Source organism: Hirundo rustica, chromosome W (genome assembly GCF_015227805.2).
Source record: "Hirundo rustica isolate bHirRus1 chromosome W, bHirRus1.pri.v3, whole genome shotgun sequence".
NCBI classification, from domain to species: domain Eukaryota; kingdom Metazoa; phylum Chordata; class Aves; order Passeriformes; family Hirundinidae; genus Hirundo; species Hirundo rustica.
In genome coordinates, this window is record NC_053487.1 from 10949047 (window position 1) to 10964115 (window position 15069).

A 15069-nucleotide genomic window follows, 5' to 3' on the forward strand; every position below is an offset into this window, starting at 1 on the left:
GGCCAGTGCCTCAGCTGTTAGGATCTGTCCAAGAGATTGGTCTTCTGCCCTGGTCAGAAGGAAAGGAAGTCTCAGGCACATGCTGCATGGTGCAGTCTGTTTTTTCCTGTTTGACCAGGTGTTGGACATAAAGTGGGATGATGAACCCACCTTTCAGCTGGAAGCCCATATATGTGAACTGAGAGGGAAGAGAGCTGTTAAGAAGGGGTCATTCAAAATGACTGTCAGTATAGTTGCTGCAGAGACACAAGAAGGCAATCAGCGATCTCCCACATAGAACTGAAATCATGTCCTTTGATCCAGGTGAGGGGACTTCTGGTCCGGCACTGCAAAGGTCAGACAGTGAACACTCCAGTGAGGAACATGAATGGAGGGTCCCTGCCTTCAGCCAGGAGGAAAAAATGGATGACCAGATATATCGGACTATGTGGATTCCATGGCCTGGCATACCGGATACACAGAAGTATAATGGTTTGGTAGACATTAGTACACAATGTGCACTGGTGCCATCAGGGTATAGAGCCACAGAACCCGTCTGGATCTCTGGAGTGACAGAGGGATGCCAAGAATTGTCTGTATTAGAGGCTGAGGTGAGTGGGAAAAGCACTCCATTGTGACTGGTCCAGAAGCCCCTTGTATCTTTGGCATCAACCGCCTCAGGAGAGAGTACTTCAAGCATCCAAAGGGGTACCAATGGGCTTTTGGTGTAGCCACTATGAGTACAGAGAAGATCAAAGAGTTATCCACTCTGCCTGACCTCTCAGAAGATCACTTCATTGTGGAAGTGCTGTGAGTTGAAGACCAGCAGGTACCAATTGCTACCAGGACTGTTGCACTGGTGGCAATATTGCACCGAGACTCCCTAGCTCCCATCCATGATCTGAATCATCAACTGGAGAGCCAAGGAGTGATCAGCAGAACTCACTCACCTTTTAATAGTCCCAGTGAAAAAGTCTGATGGAGGGTGGAGGTTAACAGTAGACTATCATGGCCTGACTGAAATAACACCACCACTGAGTGCTACTGTAGTAGACATGTTAGAGCCCCAATATGAACTGAAGTCGAAGGCAGTCAAGTGGTGTGCTGCAACTGACATTGCTGATGCATTTTCCTCAATTCCTTTGGCAGCAGACTGCAGATCACAGTTTGCTTTCATGTGCAGGGGTGTCAAATACACCTGGAATCAACTGCCCCGGGGTGGAAACACAGCCCTACCATCTGTCATGGATGGATCCAGACTGCCCTGGAAATGGGTGATGCCCCTGAACATCTACATAATTGTGTTGGGCAAGAAGGCAGAAGAAATGTTTGATAAGGGAAAAAGAATAATTTAGATTCTTCTGAAAGCTGATTTTCCCATAAAGAAAAGCAAGGTCAAGGGACCTGCACAGAAGATTAAGTTCTTGGGAATAAAATGGCAGGATGGACACCATCATGACCCTATGGATGTGGTCAACAAGATAGCAACTATGTCTCCACCAGCTAACAAGAAGGAAGCACAAGCTTTCCTAGGTCTTGTAGGATTCTAGAGAATGTACATTCCAGGTTATAGCTGGAAGATGAACCATTTTGAGTGGGGCCTTGAACAGCAACAGGCCTCTGAGCAGATCAAACAGGGAATAGCTCATGCAGTAGCCCTTGGGCCTGTTCAGACAGGACTAGCCATGCAAAATAAACACTACACTGTATCTGGGGAACATGGTCCCACCTGCAGCCTCTGGCAAAGAACATCAGGAAAAACCTGAGGTCGATCATTAGGGTTTTGGAGCTGGAAAAATCAGAGGCCCACTATATTCCAACTGAAAAATAGATATTAGCAGACTATGAAGGGATTTGAACTGCCTCAGAGGTTGTTGGGACAGAAGCGTGTCTCCTCTTAGCACTGCAATTGCTCATGCTACACTGGATGTTCAGAATAAATAAACATCCCTCAACACATCACACAACCAGCACTACATGGAGTAAGTGTTTATCACACGATGAGCTCAACTGGGGAAAACTAATTGCCCAGGAATTCTGGAAGAGATTATAGACTGTCCAGAAGGCAAAGATTTTGGAGCATTGCCTGAAAAGGTGACTCATGCCCAAGAGGCATTACCATATAATGAGTTACCAGAAAACAAAAGAGGCTTTGCACTATTTGCTGATGGATCCTGCTGTGTGATAGGAAACTGCTGTGAGGTGGAAAGCTGCTGTGTGGAGTCCCACAGGACGAGTCGTTGAGGTTGCTGAAGGGGAAGGAGTCAAGTCAATTTGCAGAAGTGAAAGCCATCCAATCAGCCTTAGAGATTGCAGAATAAGAAAAGTAGCCTGTACTCTATACCAACTTCTGGATGGTGACTAATGCCCTATGGGGGTGGCTGCAGCAATGAAAAAAGGCCAATTGACAATGCAGAGGTAAACCCATCTGGGCTGCTGCATTGTGGCAGGACATTGCTGCACAGGTAGAAAATATGGCTCTAAAGGTACATAGATGCTAACATGCCCAAAAGCTGCACCACTGAAGAACATCAAAACAATGAACAGGTAGATAAGGCTGCCGAAATTGGAATAGTTCAGGTAGACTTGGACTGGGAATGAAAGGGTGAGCTATTTATAGCCCAATGAGTCCATGAAACATTGGGACATCTAGGAAGAGATGCCACATACGGATGGGCTTGTGATTGAGGAGTGGACCTGACCCTGGAGGCCATCACACAGTGTTATAGATGAGTAATGGGATGACTGGCTCTTGCAATTAAGGGATGAATATAATGTGTATGTTAAGAGAAGTTTTATTGATGTATAGTTATGTTATTATGATTTGTTGTTTGGATGTCCTCTGTTCTCCCCATAGTCCCCTTTCCCCCCTCTGTATGGTTGCCAAGGGACGGCCTTAGTAGTTGGGACATGTGGAAGGAGGGTGTGTACCTGTGCCCCTTGCATGGGGCATTTGGGAGGAGGGAAGTCTTGCTACTAGGAGGCCCGGCATGACAGCACCTGACATCCAATCAAGTTGCAAGAAAGCAGTCTCCACCAATGGTTGGCGAAGAAGAGTTGACTGGCAGACTTTGGGAGGGGCCAGGGTTGGCTGATGCAATACCAAGGGTTATAAAAGATTCATTTTGTAAACAAGCACGTGGCAGGCAAGTCATGCACTCCCAGCACACTGTAATTATTCCTTATTCAGTCCTTTGTTGTATTTTGTTAAGGTTTTTAATAAACCTTTGAAATTTTAAAAAGTGAGCATCATTTCTCACGCACAGGTTATTCAGAAATGTGAAATGTGCTGCAATCAAGCCAGCCATGCAAGTAAAATCTCCTTGGAATAGAGCGCAGTGGCTGGGTTTGTGATGTGGTGAGGTCTGGCAAATTGACTACACTGGATCACTGTCATGAATATGCCAAGGCAAGAGCTACATACTCACCTTGGTGGAGGCTACAACTGGCTGGCTGGAAACACCCTGTAAACCATGCTGTTGGAAATGCTACAAAGGTTAAAATGTTTTATGTAGCTTTAGTCAGTTTTGTTTGCCCTTGCCATGGGGGATGGGGTGGGGGGGGGAAGGGAATTGAAATTTCTTTTCAGGGGATTGGTCTACCAGGTGAGGTCTGATGAGTTTAACATCTCAACAGACTGGGAGTAGCACAGAAGATACTCAAAAGATAGTGACTATCAACAACTATTAAGGACCACCAACTTCACACATCATCCCTGGCATGGTCAGAGACACCTGGTCTGGGAAAAGAGATAAGAATAAGGACCTAATTAGCATTGGAGGCGAAGAGATCGGTAGCCAATAGGAAACCAAATACTAAGAACTGCGTAACTTGGGACCAATGAACATTGAACCAATGAATTTCTATGGGTTTTGACTGTATAAGTATCTGAAAAATCTAGGAAAATTTATGTGTCATGGACTGATTTTCTCTGCACAACCTGGGCTATGTGTGGATGAAATGATTTCTGCTGCGCATAGTGCTGGTTTTGCATTAACTGGCATTGGTGAGGAGGGAAGAAGCCACCCACGGAAACAATTTTTCTAAGAGAAGCTGCTAGCAGTTTCCTCTGTGCCTGACAAAACCAATCAGTGGCTAGTTTGAATACTGACAACCTGTTAAACCAATTAAAGAGCTGAATGTGCCTCTGTGACATTCACATTTTAAGACCAACAAACCCAGGAAAAATGTCTTTTTCTTCCAGCCTGGGAATAGGCAACAGGCTGGCCTGACCCCCTCCATGTGGCTGGGCTGGGCAGGCCCTGCCGAGGGGCTGGGCCCCTTCACGGGGAGTCTGCCAGGCCCCAGTGGCTTCCAGGCAGGGGGAGGGGAAGCCGAGGTGCCCCAGCCAAGGTAGGGCCAGGTTGTGTCTGTTAACATCTTGCTGCTGGGCCGGTTTACCCCTCATCACAGTCAGGCCGGCCCACGGCTGGAATGAAACACAGTACAGGCCTGAGACCAGCCATGTGGCCAGAGCGGCTGCCATCATTCTGGCCGCGCCCCCTGAGATCCTGGCACAGCCCCCAGTACAGCCTGAATCTATCACTGTGACTGCTTCAGCCACCGCCTGGCAGAAAACAATCATGACCATTTGCAGGCCCCAGGCGAGATATTGACTCTTTCACTGCACAGGTGAAACTTGCAAAACATTGATCCTCTCTCAAGTGAGAGTAAAGGACAGAGTGAAGACACGTAGAGAAACAACATGAAGACACCAAGGTTGGTCCCAGATGGGAGGAGAATGAGGAGATGCCTTCATCTTAGGCTGAAATTCTTTTTTAAGGCCACAGTGATGGACTGTGATACACTAGAATATCCCTTTAATTCATGAAAAAAGCATGGGGGGATGGAGTGTTAAAATTGGAGATATGAGCAAAGGCATTCGTGCTGAAGCAAGTAAATGTTGAAGTAGCCGTGATCCCATGACAAGCTTGAACAGAGACAGAGATGAGAGTGATGAAGACCCTTTGCCTCCAGGGAAAGAAGAAGACCTCTCTTCTCAGAGATGAAGATGATCTCAGAGATAGATAAAGAGAACCTTTGCTTTTGAACAGCTCATCCTTAGAATAGTACCCCATAAGTTTGACATGGTCCATGAAAGCAGGTGTGGGAAGGCTGTGAAAGATGGGAGGGATGCAGATTTCTGGGTGGCTGCTATTTGTGGAAATTGAAGCCACAAGAGAACTGTTTCTTGTGGAGAAGTCTCCATGACATGACAAGAGAAACTTCTCTCCCTAAAAGAACTGATTAAAGACTATTTTAGAGGTTGTAAACTGACCTAAGTCCCAGGTTTTGTCTCTGTATGTTGTCAGTGGGAAAGAGGAGTTGGGAGGAGGAGAAGTGTTCTGAAGGTTTTATTCTGATTCTTATTATTTTTTTCTTTTCGTTCAGTTCTGTTTGAATAAAGTTTTCTTTATACCCTTTAAAGTTTTGAGCCTGCTTTGCTCTTCTCCTAATCCTATCACACAGCAGAAAAGGAGTAAATAATTCTAGTGGGTGCCCTGGCATTTGGCCAGCACTCAACCCACCACATTATTTGATGCATTTGCCGGGAAACCTCAAATTGGCGAACCAAAACCACTACACACATCCAGTACAATCTTTTTAAGGTGAAGTTAACCTTACTAATGTTAGATTATGTTCACAGACTATTCTGGTTTTATTCATAATTTTCATTAGTTTACCCAGTTTCTCCTTTAACCATCTCCTGGGAGATGATGACAAGGAGAAGCCATCACTGCACTCAGGAGAATTTCCTCATGTGATCAGATCAACAGTATGTGGACAAGCAGATATTCAGCAATACAAAGATATAGGGGGAAGCAAGAATGTGAGAAGCTTCTCTTTTACAACAATCAATGTTACATGACTGGGAATTCAAGCAGGGCAGCACTGCATTAGAGCCTGGATGGGTAAAGGTGTCATGGGGCTTGATGAGATCAGCACAAGGTTTTAGGCATTGCTGTAGTCAAGGGGTGAGCCTTTCCCCATGTTAATTCATGGTTTGAAGTAGACACAAAGAAAGCCTGCAGAAGACCTGTGATAAGGAAACAGAGCTGCACCAAACAGAACATTTTTGAAAGACCTTTAACTCCTCAAAGTATTCAAGCAGTAGTCCTGGCAGGCTGATGTTTGGCTAGGATATTCAAAAGTTTAGCAGGGATTTGATTGGCCTCCACTAAAAAAATTTTTTGAGCCAAAACAGGCCTTCAATTTTCAAATACAGCCATGAAATTTGGCTATTTTGAACCGATTGTATGAAATGAAATGAAATGAAATGAAATGAAATGAAATGAAATGAAATGAAATGAAATGCTGCTTCTCACAGTCTTTGCAGCAGCACTATTAAACTGTCTCAAGCTGCTGCTCACATGAGCTCTAACACAACAGCTCAACTCAACCAGGCTCCAGGAGAAACCTTAAAGGTCACTTGACAGATGAAAGCCCAGCAAAAAACACAGCATAGTCTATTCACACCAGATGCGGGGCAGTGTATCTTATGCCCCAGCAACAGCAGAGGTTAACCTGACCACTAAGCCCCTGAGCTAGTTCATCAGCAGAACACCACACCAACCTCATGGCAGCATTTCCTCTAGTGCTTTGGTCCTTGACAACTTTAAATCTCTTCAAGCAGCCCATGCTCAGCATCATTATGAAAATGCTTTCAAGCTAGGGAGTGCTTCTTTCTAAAAGGCATTTATATAAAATCATTCTCCTTCTGAACCTACTATATAGTTGAACCATGATCCAATCATGGACTTGATAGCCCAGTGTTACACTCTGAACGTCACTCATACATGCACTGGACTAAGGGCCTCTTCAAATCGACCAGCAGACATTAAGTCAAAAGGTATCTGTTCACTCTGATCCTAGGGTGGCAAGGCTGTGCAGGGCTCCTCCTGAAGCTGGACTCCAGGTCTGGTTCTTTCTGCAGTTGGAGCACCCCAAGTCCAAACCCCTTTATCATAAGCTGACTGCTGCAGGAGACTTTTCCCCAAAATTTCTTGTCTCATCACACAATTTTGTAGGATATACTAAAAAATGCTTCAGCTGGGGCTGCTTGCTGCACTTGCAGGTATGAGAAAGGCTCCATCCCTGTCTACAGAAACAGCATTTCCTACAATATTTAGATTTAACTCTGCAACCATGAAGCTGGCATTTAAACACAAACAGCTAACTACTTTAGTTATGGCTAGAGATGTTTAGTACCTTCAATACTTCCAGAAATTTAAGGACATAGGAAACCTTTATATATACCTGAGGAAAAAAAAAAAAAAATAGCTTAAAAAACACTTTACCTCATAAATGTTGGGGTGCCACATTTTGGTCAGGAATCTGAAGGTAGGTGGTGAATATGGATAGTCAATAGGAAATTTAATGTGAGCCTGGAAAATAAAGCAAAATATTTTAATTATGAAACAGAACAAAGAGATCAACAAGCAACCATTGCAGTGAAAACATGGAAAAAAATTCCATTAGGTCCATTAAATAGTTTGATTTATATATCAGTGCCCATGTGGACCCACAGTATAACTCTACACAATTTCTTATGAAGGAAATACTAACTGAACCAGAAAAATTTAAACACCAGGCCTTACTTGGGTGGATAACACTCAGAAAACAAGCCATAAGGCATTTACCAAGTCCCAATTCAAGCAGTACTATCCAACAACTGTTGTTCAACAGGATAAACTAGATTTGAAAAGCAAGAACTCCAGATATAACTGCACTCTTGCTAGGTTCAAAACACTTGCAGGATAAGAACACTTGCTAAGGTGAAAAGACCTGTTCTACATTTGCCAGTGCAAAGGTTTTTAGTTACTCTTTCTGTGGGAAAAAATTAAAAATTATTAAATACCTGTTCAATTGAGATCTAAAGGGTTGGGGTTTTTTTGCCTTTCTTGTGCGAGTTAAACTGGTTGTCCTAGGGTGACTTTATGATGCTGTATTGTATCCCCTACTGTCTGCTTTACGCCAGATATAAGTCCTGTGCCTTTAAGCGAGCTCGAAGAGAAGGGGGCGAAGTGGTGGAAATTCCTTTTGCTGCTTGTGTTTAAAAACAGAGATAAGGGTCTCAGTTTTTCTTCCTGCTCTCGGCCCTGCAGCAGGGAAGAGAGACGGAGAGTTCCTCTTTGCTTTTAGCCAGTTTTTCTAGTAGCTAAGGCAAAAAAGTTTTCCTGGGACTGTGGCTTCTTCTTCTGGAACTGTTCAGCTTTTCTCTGGTCTGGAATACCATCGCCTGGGGCTCCCTCCTGCACTGCTCTGGGCCGGAACACTAACGCTGCATCCCAGCGCCAGAGAGAGAGAGAGAGAGCGAGCTAAGCCACACCCACAGAAGGACTCTCTGAACCACAGGACTCTGAGTTTACCATTTCTTCAGAGCAGTGAGAGGTTTTATTATTTCACATTATTGATTCTATTCATGCCTGTAAACAGTCTGCTTGTTAAATAAACAGTTCTTTTTTCCACTTTCTCCAAGGGAATTTTTTCTGAACCTTGTGTGGGGGAGGGGGTTGCTGAAATCTGCTTTCTTCAGAGGAGACACCATTTCGGGACATTTCCTCCTAAATTTGTCTCAAACCGGGACACTGGTCCATCTACTTGTGTTCCTAATACTACATTTCTTGCCACCAAAAGCTTTTTCCAAGTCTGAATACTGTTATAATGCATTAATTGGGTTTATATTTCATCGGATTTGTAATGTTTTTTCTATGTATCTGTCATATGATCTGTCCTTACCCAGCAGTGCCCATCCCCCACACTGAAATGTAACCAAACCCTGTTCCCCTCCCACTTCTCCCTGATTAGGTAGTGTCTTGTCCCTGCCTCTGGGCCCTGCCCCCTGGGGAAAATGGCCCCGACAGGGGAGTGGCGAGCTCACTCTGGCACCAGCGAGCCATCGGGACGGCTCCAGCCAAGCAGGGCAGGACTTGAGAATAAAAGCTGTAATATCCCACCCGGTGAAAGAGAGCAGACTCCTTTACTTTTGCCATCGGCGGTCGTCTAGTCTCGTGGGGTAATACAACAGAATACCATCTGTTTGTTTAAAAACTCAGCATAACTTGATGAACCAAATATTGATGGGCAATGACAGCAAAATTGCCTTCCAGTGCCTCTGAGGTTAATAGGCAGATGTAGGGCAAGACTCTCAGAGCCAAGTCAGTTGTGGGAAGACTGCAGAGATCCCAGCACTGAATACTAACTTCCTTGTGCTGTCCTGCCATTTACAGCTGTCAGAAGAGCCAGTCAGTAGGAAAGCAAGCTGTGTCTGGACTGATTAATGCCAAATATGCTCCCCTCAAAGGAGGACTGGCAGACCACTTTCTGCATTGTGGAGCACAGATTCTTCCCTTGGCATTGCTCAACCTGCCAAGAAAATCCCACCAGTCTAATGTGCCATCTTCAGAGAAGCATCTCCTGGCACCTGCACCACAGCTAGGCTCGCAATCAACTGAGAATACAAAAAGGGACCCTAAAAGCAGGTCACATACAATGAGAGCAGAATCCTGTGTCACCCTCTTCCACTTAAGCACCTAAGCGTGCAACCTGGATGCAGGGTGCTGACCTTGTTCAACAGGACAAGCTATGGGAAGTTTTATTCCCAGAAACAGGAGCAGGCAAGCAGATTGGATTAGTCACTGAAAACCTGGCTACTGTTTTACTTAGACTGGCATATGCTTTTGCCTTGCAACCCAAATTTTATGAGGCCAGAGTGCCAGATACACAGGAAAATGTTTTTCTGTTCACCTTTATGAAACAAAATCAGAAACTCATGTGGCTTTACAGTCTGTACAAGCCTGCTCATGATCCTGACTCTATGTGGGTATGTTACAGCAGAACTGTCCTTGCCTCAGTCATTTGCCACAGCACCCTCACAACCAAAACATTTATGATCTGCATAAACAATCCTATCCCACAGTTCAAGGTCAGTTACACAAATGGCATGGCTCCAAGAGCAGCAAACTAATGCTTCTTGTCACCACACCACCACAGAAGAGAGCAGCTATGGCTACGGAAGCAAGGACATGCCTAGCTCTACATGCCACCCTACAATGGGAGCAGAGCAGAGATTTGCCCAGGGCAGAACACATTCACTTCAGCTCAAGTGTTTGCATTGAGTAAGCTGCAGACTCCTCTGCTGTGACAGCTAGTCTTTAGCTAAGACAAAATAAATCTGGTCATGGCAAGTCCAGTTCGGCTGACCTGGCTTGTTCTAGAAGTCCCTAGGTGAATAAGAGAGCTTGTGCAGAGACCTCAGCCAATCATAGACAGTCCAGAGAGCAGACATATCACTGGTCAAGGAGCTGGGCAGGGCTAAGACTCAGAACAATCAGTGTCTAGATCCATGAGTTTTGAACTCCCTACATAAGAGAGTTCTGAACAATAAAACAGGCTGTTTTTCTCATGATCAAGAGGACTCCAGTCATAATTTCTGTCTCCCAACATACTACCATTGCATAATACTCTGGACCACCGGGGTTTTCCCAGGAAAGCCTGCTCCTCTGCTTACATGCAGCTTCACGAGATCCAACACAATAAAACAACACAAGGACTGAGATTAAAAATGCATGAGACAACAAAACTCAGGGTTGAGCTAACTGTAAGTTTTCTTGGCAGAACCTGTGTCTTCTACACAGGTATAGCTTCTAGGCGAACAAGAAAAAAAAGATGCTGCAGTAGCCATGATTACAGGTCATTTTTTTCACTAAAAAGCCCAATTCTATGTTGAGACAAAAAAAAGATCAAATTAGGCTTTTTTTTTTTTTTCTTTTTTTAATAAAGCAGTAGCTCACAGAACCATTTACATCCCACAATTTCACTGATGTAAGGCAAATCAGCTGTCTGAGCTTAATTCAGCCAGGCTACTAGGTACTAGAGAGTATCAGAGTTTTAGGGCAGCTTGTTGTTAGGTCAGTTACAGCGAGACAAACTAATTTAGGAGGAGGAAAGATGCAATTCAGTCCCCCACCTACAAGTATCCAACCATTAGTGCATTCACTTTACATAATACCTCTAGCTGAGCTTAAAGTGAAGAAATCTCATTTTGGTGTCCTGATTTTAGCTGCCTGCTCACCATAGCTCTGACACCACTGAACACACTCAGTAGGCAAGGAGGTAGAGATGACAGTCATCAACCTCTTCCCCCCTTCCCCAGTTTATAACTATCATGCTTATAGTCCCTAGAAAAAGAATAAACTCCCCTGATGTTATACTCAACATGATACAAAAGGGTTAGTTCAATTTTTACTGTGCCTGTGAAACTTCTGGCAGAGAAACAAGGCCTGTGAAAGCTGCTTCCAGCAAGGACAGTTGGGAGATAAAAAGACATTTGGCTCAAGAATGCAGTGATAGACAAAACAAAGGACTGAATCTCTGGGAACATGGGGTGGGATTTATGGTAATAGGTAAATTGTACTATGCATGTAGCGACTGTATATAAGTAACTCTCTTGTAGAATCACATGTCCATGTTAGATTAGAATCCTCTGCCTGCACCTCAGGCCTGAAAAAATGATGCCCTCTTTACCACAATTTTAGTGTTGGAGAGTCTGATTCCGATATTTCAGATATTTGGTAACAAATAGATCACCCTGGAAGAAGATTCAGCCCTTTATAGGCATTTACAGCTACTGCACAAGAACTTCAACTTTTAAGTTACATTATGACAAGTATTTTCAGAATATTGCTACCAGGACAGTCTCTTTGTTTCCTCTTTTACTGCCTTACTTCCTGGCATCCTCATTAGTGCCTGTACTTCAGGTTTGCTATTTTTCTTCTATTTGGATAGGGCAAAGCCATAGTGAAATCTATATATGTCAGAAAAATAAAAGTCTTACTAGATACCATACCATTTGACTGAAAATACAAACCTAAATGTTTCTACCTGAAACACAGGACTCCTTTAACATAAGCACCTTAATATACAAGCACCTTAATATAAAGTATAGATTAATAAAAATTAAGTGTTTAGCTTCTGCAGAACAAGCTGCTTTTGCAAGACAAGAAGCCTAGCCCTGGAAGGGGCTATGATGATAAGAGAATGCTAGATGCTGCACCTAAACTTAACTGCTTTTGATAAAAACAAACCCAAGTGGACTAAGATGATAAGAAAAAGGAATGCGAGCTAATGTGTCTGACTGTTGGAATTCTGGAAACTTAGATTTTGAGATTTTGGTATATAGTAATATATATGGGGCAATATGGAGGATTTAAGGCATTGTCTAAGTCCTTCTTCTTCACCTTTTTCTTCTTTGTTTTGGGTGTTTTTTTTCTAATTGGGTGAAAAAGGCCTCCATTGCGGACCTTGCGTGGTCTATTATTGGGTTAAAAATATAAACAATCTAGGTTTCATCTCATTATTGGACAAATTATGCTTAAATAACCTTGGAAAGAGTTAGAGACACCTCAATTTTCTATCTTGCTATCTAGAGCTCATGACTTGTGCGACTGTAATATAGATAAGAATTAATAAACACTGAGTCCGAACACAAAACTGCAACTCCCATGTATTAATCTCGGCTCTAACACAAAGAAAAGAAGTTAAAAACATCACATCTGACTAACCACTTTTCTGCAGAACAAGGGCTTAGCCCCTGTGGGCTAAGTGATAAGAAGGAAGAAGCATGCTAACTGCTGTTTTAATGACAAATGGGAGAGCTGTCACAAAGGGTAGAAAAATGTAGTTTTTATATGTAATAGAGAATAGGAACATAATCAATACACAATTATAGATGAAGTATAACTAATATAGCAAAAAAGTGTGTAATAGTAAAATTAAGCATGTATTAGCAAAATAGGTGTGATTAATGTATTAAGTAAGAATAGTGCACCGTGTTTGTAACCCTAAGATAAGGAAATCATGTTGCAGATAGGTAAAAGATGTTATAAAGAAAGGTCTTATAAAATATGGATTAAGCCCTGCTGCTCTAGCTAAGTGCAGATAACTTGCAAGTTCTCGTACGAAACAATCTTGGATATGAAAAGTTTGTTAGCACAACAATCTATTCTTGGGGAGAAAAATAAGTCCACCTGCATAAAGATTAAATCTGTTCCATGAGAATCCACAAAGGAAAATGTAAACAACCTGAACCTTAGCACATACACACAAATCACCTTCTGACCAATAAATGAAGCAATAAGAAAACTACCAACCAATGGGTGTTGCACATGAGGTATGTGAAAGCTGTATAAAACGAATTATGTGAATAAAGAATTGGCTTTTCCTGCATGAAAAAAATGGAGTGTTGGCTGACTTATTTCAACAAAACCACAAGTTATGTAAGACCCCAACCCTTAAGACTGTAACTTTTAGATAAATGAATGAAATAAGGGCGGATGCGGAACTTGTAAGCTTGTATAAATAACCTCTGTAAGATGAACACAATGGACATGCACATGGAGGTGTGCTGTTAACCCCTGCATGCTGCATGCTGCATGCTCCCCCCGGCCAGGCCAATAAAGGTGTGCTTTACTTTACAGTACCTTACTGTGGAGTAGATTCCTTTGAATCAACCAACCACTGAATTAAATCTTGATTCAGTCACTATGAATAACTACTACAGTGACTTGACACATATATTAATATCATCTCCCTCTCAGCAGGGAGCACTAAAACAGGCAGGACTACATCCTAGCTTCAGCTGTCAAGAAATTCAGTAGTTATTCCAAACTAGTTGTATATCTTTCTTTGTAACAGGCATAACCAGGCTCCTCACTGTGCACATCGCCACTTCCCATAGCTGCATGCCTTATGATGGCTCCTGACAGCATGCTGCTAACTACACCACACATTTAACATACAAGAAAACCAATAAGAACAGGAACTACAGGCCACTATTGAATTAAGTGTTAATATCTAATCCCAAAAACTTCCCTTTAATGCTTCCAGTGCATCAAGCATACAATTCATCTAATGGATGCTCCTCTTCCACATTAAGCCTGGATTCATGCATTCAGTATTAAATACTATGTGCCAGAAAAAACATTCAGTAAGTACTAGCAGCCTGTTTCTTACATCAATGAGGTAGGTTTAAAGCACCTTGATATCGTGCAGTTTCAGAACCTGCAAGGCAACATTATAGCTAACCACACTGTGTTGCTGACTATTTGACAAAGTAAAAATGAATGTAGAGCCAACACTGTTATTTCAGCTTCAGCTATTATGACTTAGGTCCAAAGGAATTTCTTGTGCCAGAGCAGGGCACCTACCTGGTGATTTAGTCCCAGTTCTGGGTTCATTTCCCAGCAGCACTATAACAATATTTATTGACATTCATTGTGCTTTTAGAGAATTAGGACCATATCTGATCCAAGTTAGAAGATGAGTGACCAGATAAATTAAATCTTGTGAGTCCTGAAAACTCCCTTGATGCTGCAGTGAACACTAACAGCAGCAAATCCCTGTATTATCTGCACTGTTAAATAAGGGATTTAAATCAAAGACCTGAATGTGAAGAATGAACTAGGTCTCATAAAAAGGATGTGAAGCTTCTAAACGAGAAATAAAATAGAGCCACAAGTCAGTGGGGCAAAGATGAGTCAAGAAGCGAGGTTAACTTACACAGACTGGTTTGACAAGCAGAAGCCCATTCTTGTTTCACACTAATATCTTGTATACACTCCCTAATTTAGTTATCTGGGGCATTACTGATGCCTTAAGTTTTAACTTTCATGTTTTCCAGATTCTGTGCTGCCTAGGGGTGTAGTTCTGCGCTTCATATTAAGTGCTAACCAGCTCTCTTCACAGAGTAGGTAGACAAAACAAATCCTTTTCCTGCTGAAGACCAAGGACAACGAGTACAACTTTCAGGCCCAAAAGCATAAACGGTGGACCAAAGAGAGAAACAAGAAGGATGAGACCTCATAACCTGAAGCTGTAATTGGACAATTAAACCCCAATATGCAAATGGTCCAAAACTTATAAAAGTGTAAGACCTCATGACTGGTCATCCATTTTGTGACCATTTAAAGTCCACCTTGGGTGTAGCCCTGGTCAGGCTCTTGTCCTGCCCAACGTGTACCCTTAAAAGCCCTTCAATAAATATCTACTTTATTCTCTAGCTCTGTCCAGTCTCTGTTCCAGGTCAGCCTT

At 42.8% G+C, this 15069-nt stretch overlaps 1 protein-coding gene across 1 annotated transcript in view; it reads right to left on the reverse strand.

The window, feature by feature from the left end:
• LOC120764902 (ubiquitin-conjugating enzyme E2 R2) overlaps nucleotides 1–15069 on the reverse strand; it is a 189458-nt gene that overhangs the window by 42810 nt on the left and 131579 nt on the right. The window contains exon 2 of the mRNA XM_040089028.2: nucleotides 7278–7364. Coding sequence (XP_039944962.1) covers nucleotides 7278–7364 — 87 coding nt within the window. The remainder of the gene's footprint in view (nucleotides 1–7277; nucleotides 7365–15069) is intronic.